This window comes from Pongo pygmaeus, chromosome 1 (assembly GCF_028885625.2).
Source record: "Pongo pygmaeus isolate AG05252 chromosome 1, NHGRI_mPonPyg2-v2.0_pri, whole genome shotgun sequence".
NCBI lineage: Eukaryota > Metazoa > Chordata > Mammalia > Primates > Hominidae > Pongo > Pongo pygmaeus.
In genome coordinates, this window is record NC_072373.2 from 86,978,043 (window position 1) to 87,001,896 (window position 23,854).

Here is a 23,854-nt window from a genome sequence, read left to right on the forward strand (position 1 = left end):
CTTCTAAAGAGTCATGATGTTATGGCAGTGAATCCAGGTCTCACAGTGTGCATTGGCCCTGCTTTAACTCAGGAACATGACTCCCAGCATTCCCATTGTTCATCATCATCCCTGCTAGCTGCAGAGACTGTCACTACCTAGACAGATACACTCCATCTTCCCATTAAAACAGAGATACCCATGAAAATCAAGAAAGGAAAATGGGAAGAAGAAAAGGCCAAGGCATTCAAATTCCTTCACTCTACTATCTTAGAGCTTTGAGGATATCACAGAAGTGTGGTAAAAATATAGGAGTCCCTTTAACCTCCATTTCTCTTTTTAAATGGAACATTTGTGTAAATTGGCCAGCCTGTCCTTTGTCCAAATGACCTCAACTTAACATAGCTGGATTGATTGGGAGATAAAGAGATGAGTTATTCTTTTTCTTTTTTTAATCTTTTTCCATTAGCCTAAGTGAATATTTCCATTCCTCCTTTTTTTTATTACTTCAAAGTGATTCTAAACAGGAAGTGAGGCATAATTGCGTTTTCTGCATTTGAAAAGGAGAAGCTAATTCAGTGTGGAGCAGCAGGCACCAAGCGGTAGGGGAGAATAGGAACCACATTTCATAGCAGCAACAGATCAAAACATCTATTTTGAAGTAAACAATGTGACAATTTATTGATCCGTTGGAATTAACTTTAAAAAAATAGAGTTCTACATTTCCTGCTTTAAATCTCTGCTTTAACATTCACATAGACCCTTAAACTGTTGAGGTTAAAAGGGATTCAGAGAGAAGCTGTTCTAGAAGAAACCCTGGGGCTGACCATTTATTGGATTATTTACTTCTCTTGTCTTCCATCCGCTTTCTTCCTCCAGCAGCCTAAATTGTTTTGGAAAATTCCTTCATATCCCTAGAGAATAATTCTGTGTCTATTGCATTTTCAACAGTGACCAATAAAAAAGTTTCCCACTCTTTTCTGAATCCATAAACCCCATCCCACCTCCTCCTGTTTGGCAACTTTCTATGCCACTTATCTGACAGGAAATACTGTGTTCTGCATAAGCTCCATCTCTCTCTCTCTTCTCTCACTTTAAAATTTCTCTGTATTTTTAACTCATGTTCTTCTTTCAGAGGGGAAAGTAATTCTTCTCTTGATTGGAGGTATTTTTTAACCTTTCTCATATTCTTTGGGTTACTGACATCAGTAGAATCCGTTTTTTAAAAAGCATTTTCTATTTTTTAACATGTATTTTTGAGTTCTCACTTTTAAAAACAAAAATGGACCATTGAGAAAAACAGAAATAAGTGCTTATATTCCTATCCCCCTAAAGACAGCTCTGTTCCCCTTTTTGCACTTTTAGTAGCGCTTTTTCCCTGTGGACCCTCTTCCCCAGGAGCAAACAGGTACCCGTGTTCCATGCTGGAAAATTCTCTCCCCCGCTTTCTCTCCTTCTGCTTCTATGCCTTTCTCTTACTTTTACTGGCTAACTGTAGAAAGAGAAGTCTGTACTCATGGCTTTCAGTCTTTTCTGTATCTCCTTCTTAACCAGCTTCAACCTTACTACCTCACCCGAACTGTTGTTTCTAAGGCTCCATCTGTCACTTGTCTGCAACGTTTGACGGCTCACCAGTTGACTTACTGTTTTTTTTGTTTTTTTGAGACGGAATTTCGCTCTTTTGCCCAGGCTGGAGTGCAATGGCATGATCTCAGCTCACCGCAACCTCCACCTCCCGGGTTCAAGCGATTCTCCTGCCTCAGCCTCCTGAGTAGCTGAGATTACAGGCATGCACCACCACGCCAGGCTAATTTTGTATTTTTTAGTAGAGACAGGGTTTCTCCATGTTGGTCAGGCTGGTCTCGAACACCTGACCTCAGGTGATCCGCCCACCTCGGCCTCCCAAAGTGCTGGGATTACAGGCGTGAGCCACCAGCCCGGCCTAGTTGACCTACTCTGAAAACTCTCTTCCTTAACTTCTAGTCCTGCATTCCCCTCCTGCCTTCTCTTTCTCTAAGTGCGCCCACTGTTGCTCACCCTCTGGATGTGAGCATTCCTTAAGGCTCTGCTGTAGGTCCTCCTGAGAAACAGTAGACAACATTAGCCAACCACATAGGTTTAGTTTGTGATAACTGTTATCATGGCTTACAAAATCATCAATTGTAAAATGTTAGGAGCTGATATAGATATTCATATAGTTTATTTTATATTATAGATGTCTCCCTTTCCCCTGCCTATGTCAGCAATTTTTAACCCCTTTTTCTGGTTTGTTGTTATAGTGATCATTTTATACTAAAGAATGACCTCCACACATAAACAGTACCTAGTCTGTGCTAGTGGAAAACAGTTACAGAAGTTGTCCTGCATACGCTCACCTGGTTATGGTGAGCCTGGCTGTGAGGACTAAAGATCTATGTACAATTTCAGGCCCGCATATGGATGTCAAAAAATGACATGTTTTGCTTGTTCTTAAGTCTGTATGCCCAACCATGATGCCCAGGTCACCACTGGTTATCAGATAAGAGCTCAATAAATGCTCATAAACTTGAGCCTGGTCATGAACAGACTGTACTGTTGAGCAGGAAGGGAGAGGGGACTGGGCACATCTAATTGACAGTAAATAACTTGAATTTTCTTTTCCTTGTTAAGAGCACCAATGTGTAAGAACATTTTTAAGACATTTAAGTATGTGCCAGGCACTGCGCAGATTAAAAACCAAATCAAACCAAAACAATACAAAAAACAAAAACAAACAAAAAACCCAACCACAGGCACTTGAGGTTATAGCTAGTAAGTGCCAGCATTGCCAATAGCAGGAATAATGGTTCGTGGGACTGGTCATTAAAATCTGAGTTTGGGGTTATTTGTGGCTTTCATCAACCAGGCTAACTCAAGGCAAAACCATCATTCATTTACTTATTAATCTGACACACATTTATTGCAAGGTGGATTGATGCTGTAAGGGTACACCACAGGATAGGGTGGAATGGGAAAAGTTCTCTGTGCATGACAACCTATACCCTTCGGCAGTGAGTGCATCATTGCCATGTGAGAGATTCAATGAGTAAAAGCGGTAAGAGTAGAGTAAAAAGAGAGACGGCCCTTCCAGCAGAGAGGGCCACTTCCTGGGCCAGGTGGCATTTACACTAGGCATTATAAAACATGTGGTTAATCATCTCTATAAATGTTTATTTTGAGTTTCATTTGAAATAGCTTTCTCTCTCTCCCCCACACTCCCACGCACAGAAACTCCATACCCATCCTCTGTGGTCAGCTATGACCTTGCAAACCAGAACATTTATTGGTCATATAGATCTGCATCTATCTTGTTTCCAATGAAGTCAGACCTAATGAGGACTGGCAAATTCTGAGAATAAGGACAGGATGAACCTCTGTTAACTCCTAGGCTGGTAATCAAAACACTGGGCTTCATGCTGTGGGGGATGTGTCCTACTTGACTGTGCCCTTACATCAATTTGGACCAATTTCACCCCCAAGCGGGCTCTGCACATTTCCTTTTCAGGAATTTAATCTTGGCTGTGATGTGCTGCTGTTATTGACCATTAGCCTGGTTCCAACAAGGCCATTTGGGACAAATTAGATCGGATAACATGCTTAAGTTTGGTATACCTGCTCATGTCATTTCTTCTTCCTTTGTTCCTCTATACTAACCAGAGGAAAAGTGGGGCAGGAAAGTGATTTCATTTAATGAGAATATTTATAAAATCAGGAGATCCTGTGAGTAAATCAGCCTTCCTCTTGTTCTGAGCTACTTTCTTTTGTCCAATAATTTAATGTCCTGCTGCTTCTGTCAACAATGAATAGGGACTTGGTGGGTGTCTATTATGTGCAAAACATTGAACCTACTATAGTGAAGCAGGTAAGATGTGTAAGACCTTGTGCTAAACATGTAGGCATGAAATAATATGTACATAAAACAGTTTTCCACTTCCAGTAATATAAAAGAGCCAAGAGGAGTTATTGACCTCTAGTAGATAGGTCCTTTTCTGGTTAGAAATAAAATTAACAAGAACGCTATAAAGACATAATTATAATCACCCTGTTCATGCCGTTTTTTTTCTTTGTGAGCTCCTTTATACTAGCCAGAGAAAATGGGAAGAGGGATGGGTAGCTCACATATTAGAAATAAATTTCTGAGGCATCAGTATGTTTTCCATCTATGATGCCTGTGTTTCTAGCCAGCAAAACAGAAATCACCCAAGATTATTTCACAAGGTTTGTTACCCTCAATTTGGCAAGTTTAACTTGCAAAGAGTGAACACATAAAAGTTTATGAAAAATCATATAATCAGGACTCATAACCGATGCATGTTCTGCAATGAGGAATAGAGAAGTAAAGGGATTATTCACAATACTTTAGCCCAAAACCTACTGCCGTCTTGGACTCCTTATATAAATAAAGTGAGGCTGATTCTGTGCCTGGGACAGCAAAATGAAAAGTAGAATAAACAGCTGTCATATCAACCAAAGCTGCTAATCTGAATAATTAACCCCCCCCCCGAAATATCATTGTATAAAAACTAGAAGCAGGAATTTTTTTTGATTACCTGGACAGTTGATAAACAAATTAAGAGCTAAGGAAATTCCAGTTTAGGAAAAACACCTCAATTGGCCTTAATACTCTAGTAAATGCTTTGTCAGTCTGTTTTGATTTGGCAACGAAGAACTCACATCATAATGCAAGAGTTCGAGCCGGGTGAGCCGAAGACTGTGCAGTCAGCCATTTTTCCCAGACAATACCAGCTCCACTTGACACATCCTGCTGTGAGAGAAAAATTGGTGGTTGAGATGAAATAGCTGCAGGGTTTCTGCATATATAGATGTTAAAATAGAAGCAGCCTAAGGAGAAATTATATGTTGGCTATAACCTTCTCCTTTTGAGTCAGCATCTCGAGCATTTGTGTATAACATTCCTATTCAGGATATATTAACCACTTTTTGTTTTTTAATTAGAAAGAGTAAATCTTTAAAAAATGTCTGATCCTGTTCTAAGTGGGTAGGAAAAATGCACCTACATTTTTAACATGTAAATTTGCTATGATCACAATCCCAACATAAGGAAAGCATTATACACTCACATCTTCCACTATTCTTAATTAGATGGCTTTGGGATGTGGATGTGGAGCCCCAATGCCCTCTGTTGATTCAGTTAGGTGGTTAACATGCAGTATTGGTGAGGCGGAGAACAGGAGTTCAATCTCTGTAATGGGACAACCGGATTTCATGAAGTTATATTTGGAAAAAAGACCACAGTTGGAACAACTTTCATGGGATATATAAGATTATCAAGACATAGCTTAATGTCAAACAAACTCTACTTTTAAAAAGGGAAAGACCTAACCAAAATGTTCAAAAAAGATGAAGATATGCAATAAAGATGTATGAAAGCAAACCCAGCTCATCAAACCCAATTGTTAGAGAGAAAATAACTTAAACTTCCTTGTCCTGAGGATAGACCAGCAGTCATATCATTTCCATCTAAGAGAAACAGGAAGTAGTTATTGCTGGTACATGTGGTTCAATGCCTACTTACGCCATACCCCTTTTCTCTCCTTATTACTGATGTAGACCCTCGCTGGACGAGGCCCTGCAGTGGCGTGATTCCCTGGACAAACTGCTGCAGAACAACCGTAAGTTTCCATTGTTTTTTTTTAAATAAAGGTCAGTTAGAGACAGAAACAAAAAACATCTTTGTATTACCTGTGTTCTTCTTCCCCAGTGTTGACATTTCTTCAATTTTTGAAGGTGATATCAATAAGGGAAGGCGGCTGCAGGTATGTGATTATCCAGTTCACAAGAAAAGGAGGGTCCATGGCACTATGAGGGAATGTGAACATAAGGTGTTCTGAAGACTCATGATTGCAGTTGTGTTCCCATCTGTTCTGCTTACTTGCATGAGCCAGAGCAAGTGGCTTGACCTCCTCAACATTCTCATCAGTAAAATAGAGAAATTACATTTCCAGACTTAGCCTCATAATAAATTGATAAAGATCAGATATAGCAGCATAAAGGTTGCTAACAAGTCATGAGTAGTACATCCTGGTTCAAACTATTATACTGTCAACTGCTCTTGTGACCTGACATGGGTTGTTATCTCCTCCAGCCTCAGTTTCCTCTTCTGGCACCATGCCTTTTACATCTTCATTCAAGAAATGACAAAGGTGCTGATCAGTGCAGACTCTTTTCCAAGCTAATACCAGCGCATCAATAAGCACTAGGTGCATTTCCCCAATCCAAAATCCCTACTGATTCCCATGGCTTACAGTACCAAGTTCAAATTTCTGATGTTCAAGATCACCATAACTATATGGCCGGTCTGTAGGCAAATTGAACAGTTCTCTGCTCCATATAGGATTTCTACATATAATCCCCTTGGCTGGAATATCTTTTACTCATATCTTTCTCTCTTGAAATTCTCCCTTTCCTATAATAGATAATTCAAATAAGAAATGCCTAGTGTTCCTTGACCATCCAGAACAATTTATCCGCCCTCTGAACTTCCAAAGTCATTTGTCTGAACATCTTTTATTCCACTTATTACTTGCTGCCTTGTGTTCTGTTCATAGTTGGCTCCCTTCTATGATAGGTTATAAACTCACACGGGCAAGAGTTAGTCTTTTTCATGTAGATAATTTCACAACAGGAAGTATATAGTATCGGGAAAACAAATATTTGTTGAATAATTCACTCTAAAAGTATGAGTCAATTTAAAATACCCTACCTATATTTCTCCATCTTTATAACAAGAATGGAATATGAAACTTTGTTACATGCTTTGCAAAAATAAGGATTTACAAAATATTTCTCACAAGACCATTATGATTAATGGGCACAAAGTAGATGACAAAGAATATATGTTGAATTGTATATGAACATTCCTTATGTCTTGCTTTTGGTGTCATAAGCTTCTGCTTACCTGCAATAGAATTAATCTTTTATTTTTGGAGACAGAACACCACAGTCTCTAATTTGGAACTTTCTCTAGCTTATTCATTTCTGATTCTCTCTCTTCTTTTCTTGTGCTAAACAAAGTACCCTGCCCTGACACATGTAAGATGTTTGGTGAATATTTATGTAGTGAATGAGTGAATGAACTAAATTCATTTTGCTTCTTGGACCTAGAAATTCCACAAGGTCAACTAGTAGAATAATATTTATGTTTATTAATGGACTTATTGTCTTGACTCAGTGGTTTCTGGGCCAATAGCAGATTGACAGATGACCTATTGATAAATTATGAATACTAGTACTCTGAGCACAGGTGTTTATTGCTATTGTCAAAAAACCTGAGAGTTAGCAGAACTATTTTCATGTTTTCAAAACCTTTAAGGAGAAGAATAAATATTTATGTGCCCATATACAATCCTTTTCAGTCACACTAAATCCTTAGGGCCAAATGTCTATATATTTCAGGCTTTTAGGAGACAGAGAGCTACTAGAATAAGAAAGCTAGGGTTAGATAGAATTAAAGAGAGTTAAGCTGGAGGCAGTTAGTGTTTTGAAGGACTGAAGATTTTCAGCTTGCAAACAGATGATTACCATCGTGTAAGATTGAGGCCCGAGAGCCTCACAGTAATATTTACTACTTCTCAGAGGGGAAAATATACATGCACCTGTGTGTGTTCATGTATGTGTGTGTGTATACACATGTATGTATGTATATATATAATATTCACAATATTTCATATAATTTATATATGCATTTTAAAATTATATATGTGTATATATGTGTATGTAGTATGTATGTGTATGTATTCTTGTGTGTGTTTGCCTGTGTGTTTATATATAAGTTCCACATAATTATCTTCTTAAGTAATTAATATTTTTAAGACCTGGGCAATTAATTTCCCTAAAGCAACAAATAAGAAAGCATTTATAACTGTTCTAGTCAATGCTTTCCTTGAAAGGGACACTAATCCGTTCAAAGTAGCCCAACTGAAAAAGAAGGGTTATGGTATGGAGACCTCACAGAAACAAAGGCAAGCCATGCCCTCTGGGAGGTGAAGCCATCAGTAAGTGAGACAGTCTCTCCCCTCTGTTGCAGGAAGTCAGGGACCCCAAATGGAGGGATCGGCTGAAGCCATGGCAGAAGAACATAAATTGTGAAGATTTCATGGACATTTATTAGTTCCCCAAATTAATACTTTTATAATTTCTTATGCCTGTCTTTACTGCAATCTTTGAACATAAATTGTGAAGATTTCCTGGACACTTATCACTTCCCCAATCAATACCCTTTCTTCCTATGCCTGTCTTTACTTTAATCTCTTAATCCCATAATCTTCATAAGCTGAGGAGGATGTATGTCACTTCAGGGCCCTGTGATGATTGCATTAACTGCACAAATTGTTTGTAGAGCATGTGTGTTTGAACAATATGAAATCTGGGCACCTTGAAAAAAGAACAGAATAACAGCAATGTTCAGGGAACAAGGGAGACAACCTTAAACTCTGACTGCAGGTGAGCCAGGGGGAACAGAGCCATATTTCTCTTCTTTCAAAAGCAAATGGGAGAAATATCACTGAATTCTTTTTCTCAGCAAGGAACATCCCTGAGAAAGAGAATGTGTCCCTGAGGGGAGGCCTCTGAAACGGCCGCTTTGGGGACAGCTGTCTTTTATGATTATAGCTGAGGGATGAAATAAACCCCAGTCTCCTGTAGTGCTCCCAGGCTTATTAGGATGAGGAAATTCCTGCCTAATAAATTTTGGTCAGACCAGTTGTCTGCTCTCAAACCCTGTCTCCTGATAAGATGTTATCAATGACAATGCGTGCCTGAAACTTCATTAGCAATTTTAATTTCACCCTGGTCCTGTGGTCCTGTGATCTCGCCCTGCCTCCGTTTGCCTTGTGATATTTTATTGCTTTGTGAAGCACGTGATCTCTGTGAGCCACACCCTATTCATACACTCCCTCCCCTTTTGAAAATCACTAATAAAAACTTGCTGGTTTTACGGCTCAGGGGCATCACGGAAACTGCCAACATGTGATGTCTCTCCCGGACACCCAGCTTTAAAATTTCTCTCTTTTGTACTCTGTCCCTTTATTTCTCAGACCGGCCAACACTTAGGGAAAATAGAAAAGAACCTACGTGAAATATCGGGGGTGAATTTTGCCCGATACCCCTCTCTAATTCTCTACTCTTACCATCACTCTATTGCTCTCTTCTTCTTTATCTGTCTCTGCTTCTCCCCGTGACTTGTCTTTCTCTTTGTCTCTCTTGCCACTCTGTCTTTGCCCTTTGCTTCTCTCTGTCTGGCTGTTCCTAGAGAAGAACCAGTGGAATGCCAGGCTTGCCCAGATAATTCTACTCCAACATCACTGACCTGAAGAGACAATATTTGACCTATTTTCCCAGACATCAGCTATAGAATACCATGAATAACTGTAAGCCAAACTGACAAATCAGTTCTTATGAGAAGTTCTTATTTGAACCCACAAAAACTAATAGTCTATAATCAGAAATTACCCAACATTAGCTGTGGCTGATGCAAAACAGGTAATGAAGGAAGATACATTTGGGACATATATACCTCTAAAACTTCACAACTGGGGCCAAGTGCAGTGGCTCATACCTGTAATCCCAGCACTTTGGAAGGCTGCAGCAGGAGGATCATTTGAGGCCAGGAGTTCAAGACCAGTCTGGGCAACATAAAAAGACCCCATCTCCAAAAAAAGAAAAAAAGAAAGAAAGAAAATTAGCCAGGTATGAGGCAGGAGGATGGCTTGAGCCCAGGATAGTACCACTGCTCTCTAGCCTGGGCCACAGAGAGAGGCCCTGTTGCTATAAAAACAAATCAAGACAAACCACTTCACAATCTCTTTTTGCATGTTTGATGTGATAAATTTAAACCATTTAACCTTAAGGAGTAGCATCTTTGTCAATTTATAAGGGAAATTTGGCATTGTTATGTTAATGTAGGATATTGACTTTCACAGTTGATGTGTTAAATAGTTCCCCAAGAATTCCTTACATTCATATCTTTAATTTTTATTGAGTGGAAATGAAGTTAATTGGTACCAAGCTTCTAAAAAATATAAGACAGTTAAGTTGCTACTCAATCTCTTCTAACAAGGTTCTTCTCATTTTCCTTCATTTTTAAAGTAATTTTTAATCATCCAGTATATGTGATTGTGTTCTGAAAGTACATCAACTTCCTAGCTGTTTTGCCTTCAATTCTTTAGGTGGCACCATCTGTTTTCATTTCATAGGCACGTTGGGCGTATAAACAGTGTGTTGTTCTTCAAACACAAAAATAGATTTCACATGGGAGTTTAAATAAGAGTGACATTTAATAGTTCCCCACGCAACCATTTTTAAGAGCAGAGAAGAATGAAACAAGCCAGAAGCAGCAAAGTTTTTATGTGGATCTCCCTTCCCTAGGAGTTCCAGAAGGCCAAAGCATCTCCTTGAGACACCGTTGAGATTTAGATTTGTCCATGGGAAATGAGGGAGCCTGAATCCAGACACATCTTTTTGTTTCTATCTTTGCGCTCCCCTTTTGCTTCTTTTTCTTTGGTTTTCTTGCTTCTCTTTTCTGGCTCATTTTTGTTATCATCTTCCTCACAGGCAACCATAATTTCCTTGAAAATAATTATTATAATAATTAAAGCAATAGCTAACACTTATTATTCATCATGTGCCAAGCACTGTTCTAAGCACTTTGCATATGTTAATTTAATGATTGCAATAATTTTAGGACTTGAGTGCCATCACAATCCCTAGTTTTCAGAAAATGAAATTGAGATTAAGGGGAATTAGGTAACTTGTCCATGAAATAAAATGCTATAACAGCAGCAAAATCTATAATTAATTTTTTTAAAGTTAGTGTTCTTTGATTCTGTCACTTGGAAGGAAATGCTTCCCTGAATGTGTCTTATTTCTGCGGGAACCTCTATTAAATGTTAGGTGAACAGATTTAGACTAGGAGGTGGGATGCAAAAGAGAGGCAAACAGGTGAAACTTACTCAAAGAATTAACAGCCTCATGGAAAAGACATAGAAGCAAATAATCCCAACAAAAGAACAGAAAGTGACTGCTTCTCTCATAATAATAAACATCTTCAAGAGCAAGTCAATGGTAGTAAGTAAAGGCTACCTCACAGATGAGGCAACATTGGAGTTGGGCTTTGAATTAATTAAAAGATTAATTTTAAATTTGTAATGAATAACAATAATGAACACCAACATGTATTGAGCTACGTAATGATAATTATGTCAGGTACCATGTAAGAATTTTACATGAATTATTTATTTCTTACCACAACCCCATCAGATAGGTTCCATTAGTATCTCCATTTAACAAGATGACGCAACAGTCTCAGAGAGATTTGATGACTTGCTCAAGTTATTGCAGTAATATAATTTTTAACCAATAAGCTAGAAATGGTGCTTATCAACTATCAATGAGTTCATTTTTATCCCCTCTGGTTGAAGAGATTTGCACTAATCTAGTTTTTAATATGTTTTTCCTTTGTAGCAAACTGACTTGGATTTGTCTAATGCTCCTTTAATTTTCAAAGTGATTTTATAGGTGTTTTCATCTTGTTCTTAGGTAGGGCTGGCTGCTAGTTTACATGGATGTCAAAAGTGACACCATTCATTAGGGCGAACTCTGCAATTGTAATGTAGATTACAACCTGGAGTGTTTCCATAAGACCAGATAATCAGGTGGGTTTCATTGGCTTTCTAGATAGTGGATGCCTGGAGAGGTGGGTTGAGAGGTACTCTGAGGCTCTGTGCAGGGTCAGCAGGGAAGAACGTGGTGATTTCTCAGGGAGGTGTGCTGAGGCTCTACTGGAGTGGGTAGAGGAATGGTTGTAGGGCAAAGAAGAAATGTGTGTTCTTTGCAGAATAGAGACATTTGGCCTGGATTGTGTTTGACTCTGACCCAATAGGATGTCCGCAGGGGTGATGGGAACTAAACAGAGATAGTGGCTGAGGAAGGAGCTGACAGACAACCAGAGGCTAAAGAGGAGAAGGGGTCTCAGGGGTAGCTTTAGAGGGACCCTCTAGAGAGTGCCCAAAAGCCAGGTGCACAGATTTAGAGAAGGAATAGCTTTACACATCTCGCAGACGAATACAATATAAAGCTATTTTATGAGTTATACATGAACAAAAAGGTTAAAAGAATATTGTGGAATTCAATGAAAGTTACAAAATTAGTATCCAGGAAATGGACTTGCTGCACAGGAAAGTTATTTTCCAAGCTTATTCCCTGGAAAGTCAGTAAATGTGAACATTTCTGTGAAATCCCAGCATATATCCCCGGGTCACGAATAAGAATGTTTGGGAGGACTGAGATTTTTGTCCCTATGCTTTCCAAAGACGCAGAATGGGTGATTCAGAGATAGGTTGTGGGGATATAGGGCTAATTAGAATAAATTTGTCACAGACTTATTCTGTGGAATTATTTTTGCCTCCAGCCGTCTTAGACCTTATTGTGTGGGAGCTCATAAGACTTCATTTCCTGGAAGCTAAAACATGCCTGAGAATGTTTTCATTTTGACAGAGACTATCCGACACCTTTTGTTTAAGAAACAATGGACGTTTTAACCATGATAGAGAGAGAAATAAGTCCTATATTTTTCTTTTAGCACTTATGTTAACTCTCGTGTCACTAAGTTAAGACAAATAGTGCTGGAAATATAGTAGGAAATATTAGAAGAGAGAGAAAATACACCTGATTTTATCCAGTTACAGGTTATCAAATGGTTTTAAAGTAATTCTTCTGGCCAAGTTTCTAGAAAAAATTGTTTTTTTTTCTTTGTTTTCCTTTTCCCTTCTTTTCACAAGTGTTGAAAATTGTTTATTACACCTACCATTGCTCCTAGATATATTTTTATTGTTAATCAATTGAAAATGTATTTAGGGTAAGTACAGGAAGAAGGGATCAAATTACTAAGTGTCTTTTTTGGATCCTGAAATTGTTGGTGACCCTAATACAAGTTAATGATCATCCTAGCCATTCTTTTTCTTTAAAATTGGGTATAGTTTCAGGGTACTGTGAAGGGTATGAGAACAGTAAAAATATACAGGAGGTAAATTGAAAATGGATAACTATATATAGTGCCTTTGTTTTTATCATTGCATACATTTTATGCTTGTGTGAAATCAATATATTGGCAATGACTAATAAATAAAACTTTAGAGCCTATAAAAAGAATAGGAAAAAAGAATAAATGAAAATTAGGCCAAAGGAAATGAATTCAGAACGTAAATATGATCCCTAAGCAGAACTAATGTATTGCAGAAGTGTTTCCAGGTGGGGGCAAATTAGAGAAAACCAGACCCTAAAGTACTGGTGACAATAATCCTTCCTTCTGCCCTGGGGGGCAAAGTGACATTCGAAACATGTTACTGAGGGTAGGTCTGTGATTTTGACACAGCTTCTGGAAAATTAGAGTTTTTCTCTCTCCTCCTGTTTGAAATCTTTACTCCTCTTAGATAATAAATGAACATGAATTCTCTCCCTATAGCTATACATTGTTTAGAATTTTGGTTTATATATATATATATATGTGTGTGTGTGTGTGTAATATATGCTGAATAATACATATATATATTCAGCATTAAGGAGAAGGAAAATATTGGATCAGGCCCAAGAATCCTTACATATACATAGTTTTGTAATTTTAGTTTTATAGTTTTAGTTTACAATTAAAAACTATATCTATATATAATAGGCTATATCTATATCTATATAGACTAAAATATCTATATGTTATATAGAGATATAATTTTTAAATTATAAACTAAAGTCTATCCTACATGAGCAATTGTACACTGGAAACAGAATCATAATAGCTATAATCATATTGCATTTAACATGTTAAAGAAACCTGATGTATAATTGATGGACATGGTAAGTACGCTACATGGGGTAACTTCATCTGGCCCTTTCCCTCTCATCCTTTGGGTCTCAAATTGAATGTTACCTCCTTGCCTTCCCTTAGCCTAAAATGAAGTCAGGACTCTCCTATGACTCTGTTACTACCTTTCATACAGTTTTCCTTTCATCGTGTAAATGTTTCTTCATTTTCTTTCTACTGTTTCCAGAATCTATAAGCTGCATTAGGACAGGAACCATGTCTATTTTACTTATCGTGGTGACTTATCATAGTGCTTGGAACATAATAGTTAAACAAAAATCATCTGTACAAAGAGAAAATAAAGAATTGTGAGTAGTTCATAGTGATACTTAACATTAACATTACTTGTATAGACAAGCCAAGTTTTAAATGTACTATTTTCTCCTTGGTAGTTTAAGTGTCCAGAATGGCATTAGTGTTAATAGTGTTCCTTGATACGTAAATAGGTAAACGTTTGTCACTTAAATAGACATTGCATTTGATTGTTTGGAAAGACAATGTGGTAAATCTCTCTTTCTAGTTCTAGAGTTCTATATGGCTCTGCATGATGAGCAGGGCTTGAGCTCTGTGTTCTCTGCTGTCTATCTTCCATCTCTGTCTCATTCCTTCTGCATTTGAATGAAGGAGTAAAGGAAGCTAGACATGAATGAGCTAAAACTTTGTGCATAGAATAGTATTGCTAAGCCCTTTCCCTTTCTCTCATGGATACAACATTTGTGTTGGCCTTGTCTTTTTCTCCCAGTCCAAGTGCAGTAGAAAGCAGGCAGTCATTATTGGACAGTTGCTTTTCCAAGACGCTGAATCATGCACCTCTTGAGAAGTAGCTTAGAATAATGGATAAATGCATGAACTCTTGAGTCAGACTTCCCTGGGTTTGAATTCTGGCTCTGCCACTTACCAGCTGGTTATTTATTGGAAAGTCATTTGATCTTTCTGACCTCATTTATAGAATGGGATATTGATAGCACCTGCCGCTTAGGTTTTTAAGGAAGATTAAATGAGTTAACATTTGTAAGATTCTTATGTAAATGACAAGAAACGTTAAGTAAGTAAGACTAGGCTATGTACTAAGTAAGACTAGGCTATATAGAAGGGTATGCCATTTGTTAAGTAAATTAATAAATTTCTCCAACTGACTGTTTTTTCTTTCCAGATGGACTTGCCAGTTTCAAAAGTTTCCTGAAGTCTGAATTCAGTGAGGAAAACCTTGAGTTCTGGATTGCCTGTGAGGATTACAAGAAGATCAAGTCCCCTGCCAAGATGGCTGAGAAGGCAAAGCAAATTTATGAAGAATTCATTCAAACGGAGGCTCCTAAAGAGGTTGGTCTGTGGGTAGGTGGGTCAGTTAAGGGCAGCTCATTAGCTCTCAGGAAGGATTTACATCTGAGACACAGACCTCCCGTTGGGAGCCAAAGGCTATTCCTATTTGTGAGTCCACCACCTTATTAAGCACCTACTGAGTACAAAGGCAGAGCAACATGGTCTAGTATATATGAACATGAATCCTGTTCAGACCGCTTTCTAGTTTTATGGGTCTCACCTCCACTAACCTCCAGTGGAGATCATACCAATGTGAAATCTTGCATGAACTGTTGAGTCTCTGTGAACCTCATTTCTTCCTTTGTGAAAATAAGAATAATGGAGACTACTTTATGGAGATGTTGTGAGGATTAAATTAAATAATGGGCATAAAAACTTATACAGGTTGAACATCTCTGATCTGAAAATTCAAAATCCAGAATGCCTCAAAGTCTGAAACTTTTTCAGCACCATGATGCCACAAGTGGAAAATTCCACTGACCTCTTGTGATAGGTCTCAGTCAAAATACGGCCAAAACTTTTTTCATGCCCAAAATTATTAAAAATATTACATAAAATTACCTTCATGTTATATGTATAGGTATATATGACACATAAATGAACTTTGTGTTTAGACTTGGGTCTTATATTAAGATATCTTTTCTCATTATGTATATGCAAATATTTCAAAATCTCAAAAAATTCAAGATCTGAAACATTTCTTGTCCCAAGCATTCCAGATAAGTGATGTTCAACCAGTGTATTTTTCCTTTCTCTCACTGCTATGAAGAAATACCCAAGACTTGGTGATTTATAAAGGAAAGAGGTTTAATTGACTCACAGTTCCACATGGATGGGGAGGCCTCAGGAAACTTACAATCCAGACAGAAGGCACCTCTTCACAGGGTGGCAGGAGAGGGAATAAGAGTGGAGTGAAGGGGGAGGCCCCTTATAAAACCATCAGATTTCGTGAGAACTCACTCACTATCACCAGAACAGTATAAGGGAAACTACCCCCATGATTCAATTATTGCCACCTGGTCCTGCCCTTGACATGTGGGAATTATTATGATTTAAGGTGAGATTTGGGTGGGGACACAGAGCCAAACTATATCAACCAGTTTCTCAGTGTCTGAACTCATTAATGCCTAATGAGTATTTCTACAACTTTTCTTTGTTTCTCTTTCCGTTCCCATTTCTATTCTTTCCTTTAAACACCTCTCTTTTTTTGCCCTCTCTACTCTTCTTTATCCTTTATTTCCCCACTTGGACTTTTCCATTCACACTGTACTTGCGACAATGGTATATTTACTCATGAAAATCAAAATATTACAAGAAAACATGCTAGAGATGTTGAAAGCCAATAAACCACTGATTGACTACTAAAGCCCAGATTTTTGTTGATTTCAAAGAAACTTTGGGGAAGTTGATCTGCTTTTTTCTTTGTTATTTATAAAACCACATTGAAAGCCTATTGTGGAATTCAGGATGGCCACAGCAAGTCCTGTTCATCATGGTTTGGTCAGGTTACTCTAATTTCACTTGTTTCTTTTAATCCAGTCTGGAAATTAAATATTTCATCAAGGTTTGGAATCAAGCACGGAGGTGATCTGGGCAAGCCTTGTTGAGTAGGCAGCAATCTACTTAAGATGTTTGAGAGAGAAAAACTCCCAAATATCCCTTCTCTACCACAGATACTCTAGACTCCTGGAGTTCCACCATTAGACATGTATTTCTTCAGTTATGAGTTGCCCTAAATGTGTTTGAGTGGTTGGACAAATTATGTACCTTGATACTAGTAGATGTGCTTCCTCCATGACACAGGGTTGGAGGTTAGGTGTATGCCAATGTACAGTACTGTGGGTCAAAGCCATGAAAATGAAAAGGTGCTAGAAAGAAACTAGATTTAGGTTTGATGTGGATATTAATCTTGAAATTCTCTCCAGATCACCCCTTCTTCTCCTCAACCTCCACCCTAAGCACATATGTTAGCTCTACCCTACTTCTGTTACCATTTGTGCTGGGCCATCCTTTCTTCTGTCAGCATGTTATTTCTCTGTATATATTGACAAGAAGATTAATTTAACATTAAATTGGACATGTATTTCCCCATTTCAAAGGATTCTCCAACTTACCTTCCTATCAACTTGACTTCCTCTTCACAGAATTCTAGGATTTGCTGAAATACCTACAAATGGTAGAAACCCACTCAGATAATTGTTAGTTACTCTGAGCTCTGGGAAAACATTATTGGTTATTATGAAAATATGAGACATTAACCTAAAATATAATTTTAAAATAAATAATACCATGGCTAGCTGAGTTACAGGGACAAATAAACTGTGGTCACTAGTTGCAAGACTGTAATTAAAATAGCCTTGCCCTTCATTCTAAATGATCTATGCTTATGCAAGAGTACAATAGTATACATTAGACCCAAATACGGTCATCCCAGGATTATGTAGAATAATGATCCTGAGCTGGGCATTAGAGAGAATGTGAATCCTACTCCTAGCACATAAAAACTTTCAAGAAATATTTTTGAGATGAAAGCATGAAAATATCCAACTTCAGACATTCTTAGATGTGGGACTTTGGGCAAGTCTCTAGCTAAAGCTCTCTAATCCTCAGTTCTTTCAACTGTAACCATCTTGTATATATATGTATGTGCACCTGAAGTATGTTAAGTCATAGCTTTTATTACTTAAAAAATTCTCCAAATTTTGTATTTTGACGTAAATATTTACTATTTAATTTTGATGAAATTGACCTATATAAGACCTAGATTACCCAGGCAAATAGTAATCTGAATTTTGTTGCTCTGAATACTCACCTCAACTCTTTAATACAAGAAACTGACTGAGAGATACAATGGTAAGAATTGGAACTAAATTTAAACAAGAGAAATGGCCATGTGGAGGTCAATAAGTAGATAATTTATACATTGCAAATTGTCGTTTGACCATATTTGAAATTAATGAAATAATATTTTTTCTGGATAACTAAACAAATATGTATCAGAATGACTCATTAAAGAAGGCTTAAGCACATAAAAATACTAAGAGAAATAGCTGCTATTTGCTGGTGGATACTATGTCTAGAGGGTTTTAAATACATCAGTCCTTTAAAAAATAAGATTAGGAGCTACTTTTATAATTTTTAGAAACTCAATCATTTGGAATAAGCCTGTCTACTGAGCTCTGTACAGATATATATTTAATATAAGAGAAAGAAGAAGCATTGCTTTCAGTGTGGTGGGAAGAATAATAGACTGAGAACGGAGAAATCTATGTTATAGTCTCACCTCTAATCCGCACTAGCTGTTTGTGGGCATGTAATCTGACCTCTTTGAGGTCTTCACATTTAAAGGCAGACATTGGACTTCATCAACTCTGACGCTGATCCGAATTCTGACAATCTGGTCTTCCACCAGGCCTGCATAAAGTACATTGACTCCTTTCACCTCTGGAAAATCTTAATGTAGCTCAACGCCCTTCATCCTAGACTTTGAAGCACAGCTCAGTCCTGATGTCTGTTCTGACCTGGCTCCCCAGGGAATCATGCATTTTGTCTCCAACTCTAACTAATAGCTGCTTCATAATTCTCTGAGCCCAAAGAGCTCTATTCAGTACCAAGAACCTCTAACAGCCCAGGAGAGACCCAAAACCTTTATCAATGTTTCAATTCACAACCATAGGCTGATTTGGATTCTATTTCTGTCTTGTTTACACTCAAAATCCTTAAAAACCATTAAATTGTACAACATGGAGTATAAAGATTCCTTTAAACTCATAGTCAGCCAAGTTCAAACAGGCTGTACCTTGTACACCTCCAGAGGAACCATTCACATAGTCCCTAGTATGGTTGCAATGTAGTGGCCCTGCACTCAGGACATGTAAGCCATAGTGCATCCCAGTGCTGGAGTCTACTGGTTAAAAGGCTGGGCTCTGGAGCCACATCACTGGATTTCTGATTCTTCTCTCTACCATTAATGAACCTTGAGTAAACCATGTAACATTTCTGTGCATCTGTTTCCTCAACTGTAAAATGTAGACGACAGCATCTATTATACCTCATAGAGTTGTAAGATTAAATGAGTTCATCTTTGCAAAGTTCCTGGCACCGACTGAGCACTCAATAAATGTTAATTGCTGTTAGCTGTTTTCATTATTATTCTGTCAGAATGACTGTTTCCTGGTTTGTTTTTGGAAAGAGCAAGTTTTCTTGTTCTTCTGGAGCCATGCAAAAGGTCCTGGATCCCCAGACAGAATTTACTTCTCTCTGTTCAATTCCTCCAATAGATGTGAAACCAAATGTTGTGTTAGAATTTTAAAATTAGGCACCAGGGCCAGACGAAGTGGCTCACACCTGTAATCCCAACACTTTGGGAGGCCGAGGCAGGCAGATCACCTGAGGTCAGGAGTTCGAGACCAGCCTCACCAACATGGCAAAACCCCATCTCTATCAAAAATACAAAAATTAGCCTGGCGTGGTGGCACATGCCTGTAACCCAGCTACTCGGGAGGCTCGGGCAGAAGAATCACCTGAACCCGGAAGGCAGAGGTTGCAGTGAACCAAATGGCGCCACTGCACTCCAGCCTGAGTGACAGAACTAGACTCTATCCAACAAAAAAAAAAAAAAAAGAAAAAAGAAAAGAAAAAGAAAAAGGCACCAGGACAGCTGGATTCAAATTCTGATTCTCTAGATTCAAATACACTTATCAGTTCTGTGATCTTGGGGAAGCCACTTAACCTTATGCATATACATATTTTTTTCTATAAAAGGAAAGATTCTTAGGATTGTTGTCAAGGATTAAATAAGTAATGTGTGTGTTAGCTTCTATGGGAGATCTGACACCTGGTGGTGTCTAATACCGGTTGGATGCATCTGTTGGAACATCAGCTGCCTTATCCCATCACCTATAAAGTGAGAAGTGACATGTCTCACTTTTTAATGACTTTCCTCCCCTCTTATGTTTTATTGATGAGAAATTCTACCTCCCTCTTCACCCCTCATCAAATTCTATAACTTAGGCTTATGTAGTGACCCTGTTTCCTGGCCCACAGGTGAATATTGACCACTTCACTAAGGACATCACAATGAAGAACCTGGTGGAACCTTCCCTGAGCAGCTTTGACATGGCCCAGAAAAGAATCCATGCCCTGATGGAAAAGGATTCTCTGCCTCGCTTTGTGCGCTCTGAGTTTTATCAGGAGTTAATCAAGTAGTAATTTAGCCAGGCTATGAAACCATCCTGTGAGTTATTTCCTCCATAATAACCCTGCATTTCCCATTAATCTACATATCTTCCCACAGCAGCTTTGCTCAGTGATACCCACATGGGAAAAATCCCAGGAGATGTTGCTTACTCTTTTTGCTCACATTGCTTTGGATACTTATCTACTGTCCAAAGGCCTTCTTTCCCCACTCAATTCTTCCTGCCCTGTTATTAATTAAGATATCTTCAGCTTGTAGTCAGACCCAATCAGAATCACAGAAAAATCCTGCCTAAGGCAAAGAAATATAAGACAAGAATATGATATCAATGAATGTGGATTTAGGTAATAGATTTCCACCTAAATTGGTCTACAAAAGAATATAAGTGTGGACAGACCTATTTCAAAGGAGCTTGATTGATCTCAGTTGTTTCAGTTCTGATCCAAGGAGAGCACCCCTCTAATTATTTCTGAACTTGGTTAATAAAAGGTTATAAGATTTTTATGAAGCAGCCACTGTATGATATTTTAAGCAAATATGTTATTTAAAATATTGATCCTTCCCTTGGACCACCTTCATGTTGGTTGTGTATTATAAATAAGAGATACAACCATGAGTATATTATGTTTATACAAAATCAATCTGAACACAATTCATATAGATTTCTCTTTTACACCTTCCTCACTGGCCCCCTCCACCTGCCCATGGTTACCAAATTCTGTTTTAAATCAATGACCTAAGATCAACAATGAAGTATTTTATAAATGTATTTATGCTTCTAGATTGTAGGTCAAATGTTTCCATTTTCAAATTATTTAAAATTCTTATGAGTTTAAAATTCATAAATTTCTAAATCCAATCATGTAAAATGAAACTGTTGCTCCATTGGAGTAGTCTCCCACCTAAATATCAAGATGGCTATATGCCAAAAAGAGAAAATATGGTCAAGTCTAAAATGGCTAATTATCCTATGATGCTATCATCATAGACTAATGACATTTATCTTCAAAACACCAAATTGTCTTTAGAAAAATTAATGTGACTACAGGTAGAGGCCTTCTAGGTGAGACACTTTTAAGGTACGCTGCATTTTGCAAAAAAAAAAAAAAAAAAAAAAAAGTAATCTTTTAGCAACCCCAGTATTCCCTCACTATTTTGCTTCCTGCATTAGTAAATTTTACTTACAGTCAAAAGTGCAGATTTATACTCCTGACATGCCTCATTCACAGCTAAATAATAGGCCATAGGACTTTTGGTAGGTTTAAACTTTTAATTCTGTATTTCATGATTATAAATCTTGCTAGAATTTTTTCTAATCTTTAGTAGATTTGATTAAATAATGATTCACAGAATTTAGTAACAGAATCAGACTAAGCCATGTATGAGGGTAATCGAGATGAGGATATTAACTCAAAAGAAAGAGGGTGATTTTTAAAGGATTAATAAAATTCTGAAATGTTAAGTAGAAGATTACATTGTCTAGTCTTGTATTTCCTCCTTCTGTTGCTCTCTTTCATTCACACACTCTCAGTTTCCCATATTTGTAGCTCATTTATTTGGTTATTTCTTAAGAATATTGAAAGTGAAGCAACTATGTGACTGTATTCTTCAGGTAAACACTGACTGTGCTTGTTGGATTTTCCCTATTTTTGTGACTTCAAGAATAATGTGCCCTGCTGAATACATGCCATTTCACATTCTGAAAATGGGTAGAGTGGCTGGGTGTTCTGCCAACAATTGCTAGTGGTGTGAATTCATTCATATTTGCCAGTATTGCTCACTTCACAGAAACTCCTTCATCAAGCAGTCCAGAGCGAGGCCAGATCAATGCTGCAATCATGAAGTTCTCATCACATGCAATTGTGTAGGATTGACAAGGAACTCAGTTAAAAATTTCCAGGGTGCACTTCCAACACCAGCTTCAACATCTGTCTACATTGCCCCCAAGTTAATAAAGTGCCAACCCTTTACTCTCTCATACAGCTAGAAATGTTAGAAATCCAAAATCTTGGTGCATTATTTTTTCATAAACGCTAAAACATTTGAAGAAACAATTTAATTATTTAAAATTCAAGTATTTTATTCACATTGTTTGAAATATCCAAATGTTTAAAAATTCTCAGATAGTTAACTAGCTATCACAGATCTCACCTAGAGGGTTGATGTTAGGAAGACTCCAACGGACTGTACTCACAAATTGACTGGACACCCTATGAAAGTGGGTAGACTTTTCAGTGGAAAATAAGAAGGGCTTTTACCTACAGGGCAGGAAAGGGCCCCATGAGAGCAGTTCTGTGGAGATATAAAAAGAATGGAAGAAGGAATGCCTTATAGTGATATTGTGACATTATATCTATATATCTGCATATATCTATCTATCTATATCTACATCTATATAATCTTACATTTAAAATTGTATTCCTACACATATTAGAAACTCTTCTTCTAATATATGAAGTAAAAAAATTAAAAAGAATACAAATATTCCAGCCCCAAATGAGAAATCAAACATATTAAAATTGTTCTAGAAAATTTCTTTGAACACTTTTGAAAGTTTTTGGAAACTTAGAAAAGAGGGAAAAAAAATCCTGTGTTACCAGTAATTTCCATGGTAATACGGATAAAATACATTCTTTCAATTCTGGGAAATTAGAAAAAGTGGGGTAATCTTTCCAGGAAAAACATGTGTAACATCTGCTTATCACTCCATCTCCCTCCTCCTCCTCTCCACATTCCCTTGAGTAAGTGTCTGGGAAAGCATGAAGCTTGATGCAAGAAACCTGTTGTACTGGAGTTTTCCTCCCCTGTGAAAATGTAACTACTGTTGGGAGTGAATTGAGGATGTAGAAAGGTGGAACCTAATTGTGGTCAATGGAAATAGGAGAATATGGTTCTCACTCTTGAGAAAAAAACCTAAGATTAGCCCAGGTAGTTGCCTGTACCTTCAGTTTTTCTGCCTGGTTTTGATATAGTTTAGGGTTGGGGTTAGATTAAGATCTAAATTACATCAGGACAAAGAGACAGACTATTAACTCTACAGTTAATTAAGGAGGTATGTTCCATGTTTATTTGTTAAAGCAGTGTGAATAGCCTTCAAGCATGTGAATAATCTTCCATCTTCCCTGCCACACACACACACACACACGCACACACACACACATTTTTTTGTTTCTTTCAGGTAGACACTTTTTAAAATGCAGAACTAACTGAGGCATTTCAGTAACTTTGCTTTCAAATCAATAAAGTCAAACGTATGGAAGCATTTTGTGCCCTACTCTCCATACCCCATGTACTCTAATTCTCCACTGTTTGAATTATGCTTTAAGTAGAATTCAGTGCTGAGGAGAACTTGGTGAAAGAAATTATTTTTATTATTATTTTTATTTTTGTCCTTTACAAAGCCATGGATTTTATTTGGTTGATGTGTGCTCTGTACACAAGCCATTTCAATAGGATGGAGCTGTTAA

General features: G+C 37.6%; 1 protein-coding gene and 1 long non-coding RNA gene across 2 annotated transcripts in view; one reads left to right on the forward strand and one right to left on the reverse strand.

Annotated features, from left to right (window-relative positions):
* Window positions 1-5,817, reverse strand: part of LOC129031640 (uncharacterized) — a 51,289-nt gene extending 45,472 nt beyond the window's left edge. The window contains exons 1-2 of the long non-coding RNA XR_008501078.2: window positions 5,701-5,817; window positions 4,672-4,762 (exon numbers count right to left, since the gene is read on the reverse strand). This is a non-coding gene — a long non-coding RNA (uncharacterized LOC129031640). The remainder of the gene's footprint in view (window positions 1-4,671; window positions 4,763-5,700) is intronic.
* The window catches only part of RGS5 (regulator of G protein signaling 5), a 59,030-nt gene extending 35,377 nt beyond the window's left edge, over window positions 1-23,653 (forward strand). The window contains exons 3-5 of the mRNA XM_054478144.1: window positions 5,569-5,630; window positions 15,024-15,190; window positions 20,237-23,653. Of these exons, the coding sequence (XP_054334119.1) occupies window positions 5,569-5,630; window positions 15,024-15,190; window positions 20,237-20,398 (391 nt within the window). The 3' untranslated portion in view covers window positions 20,399-23,653. The remainder of the gene's footprint in view (window positions 1-5,568; window positions 5,631-15,023; window positions 15,191-20,236) is intronic.
* Window positions 23,654-23,854: the final 201 nt, after the last annotated feature.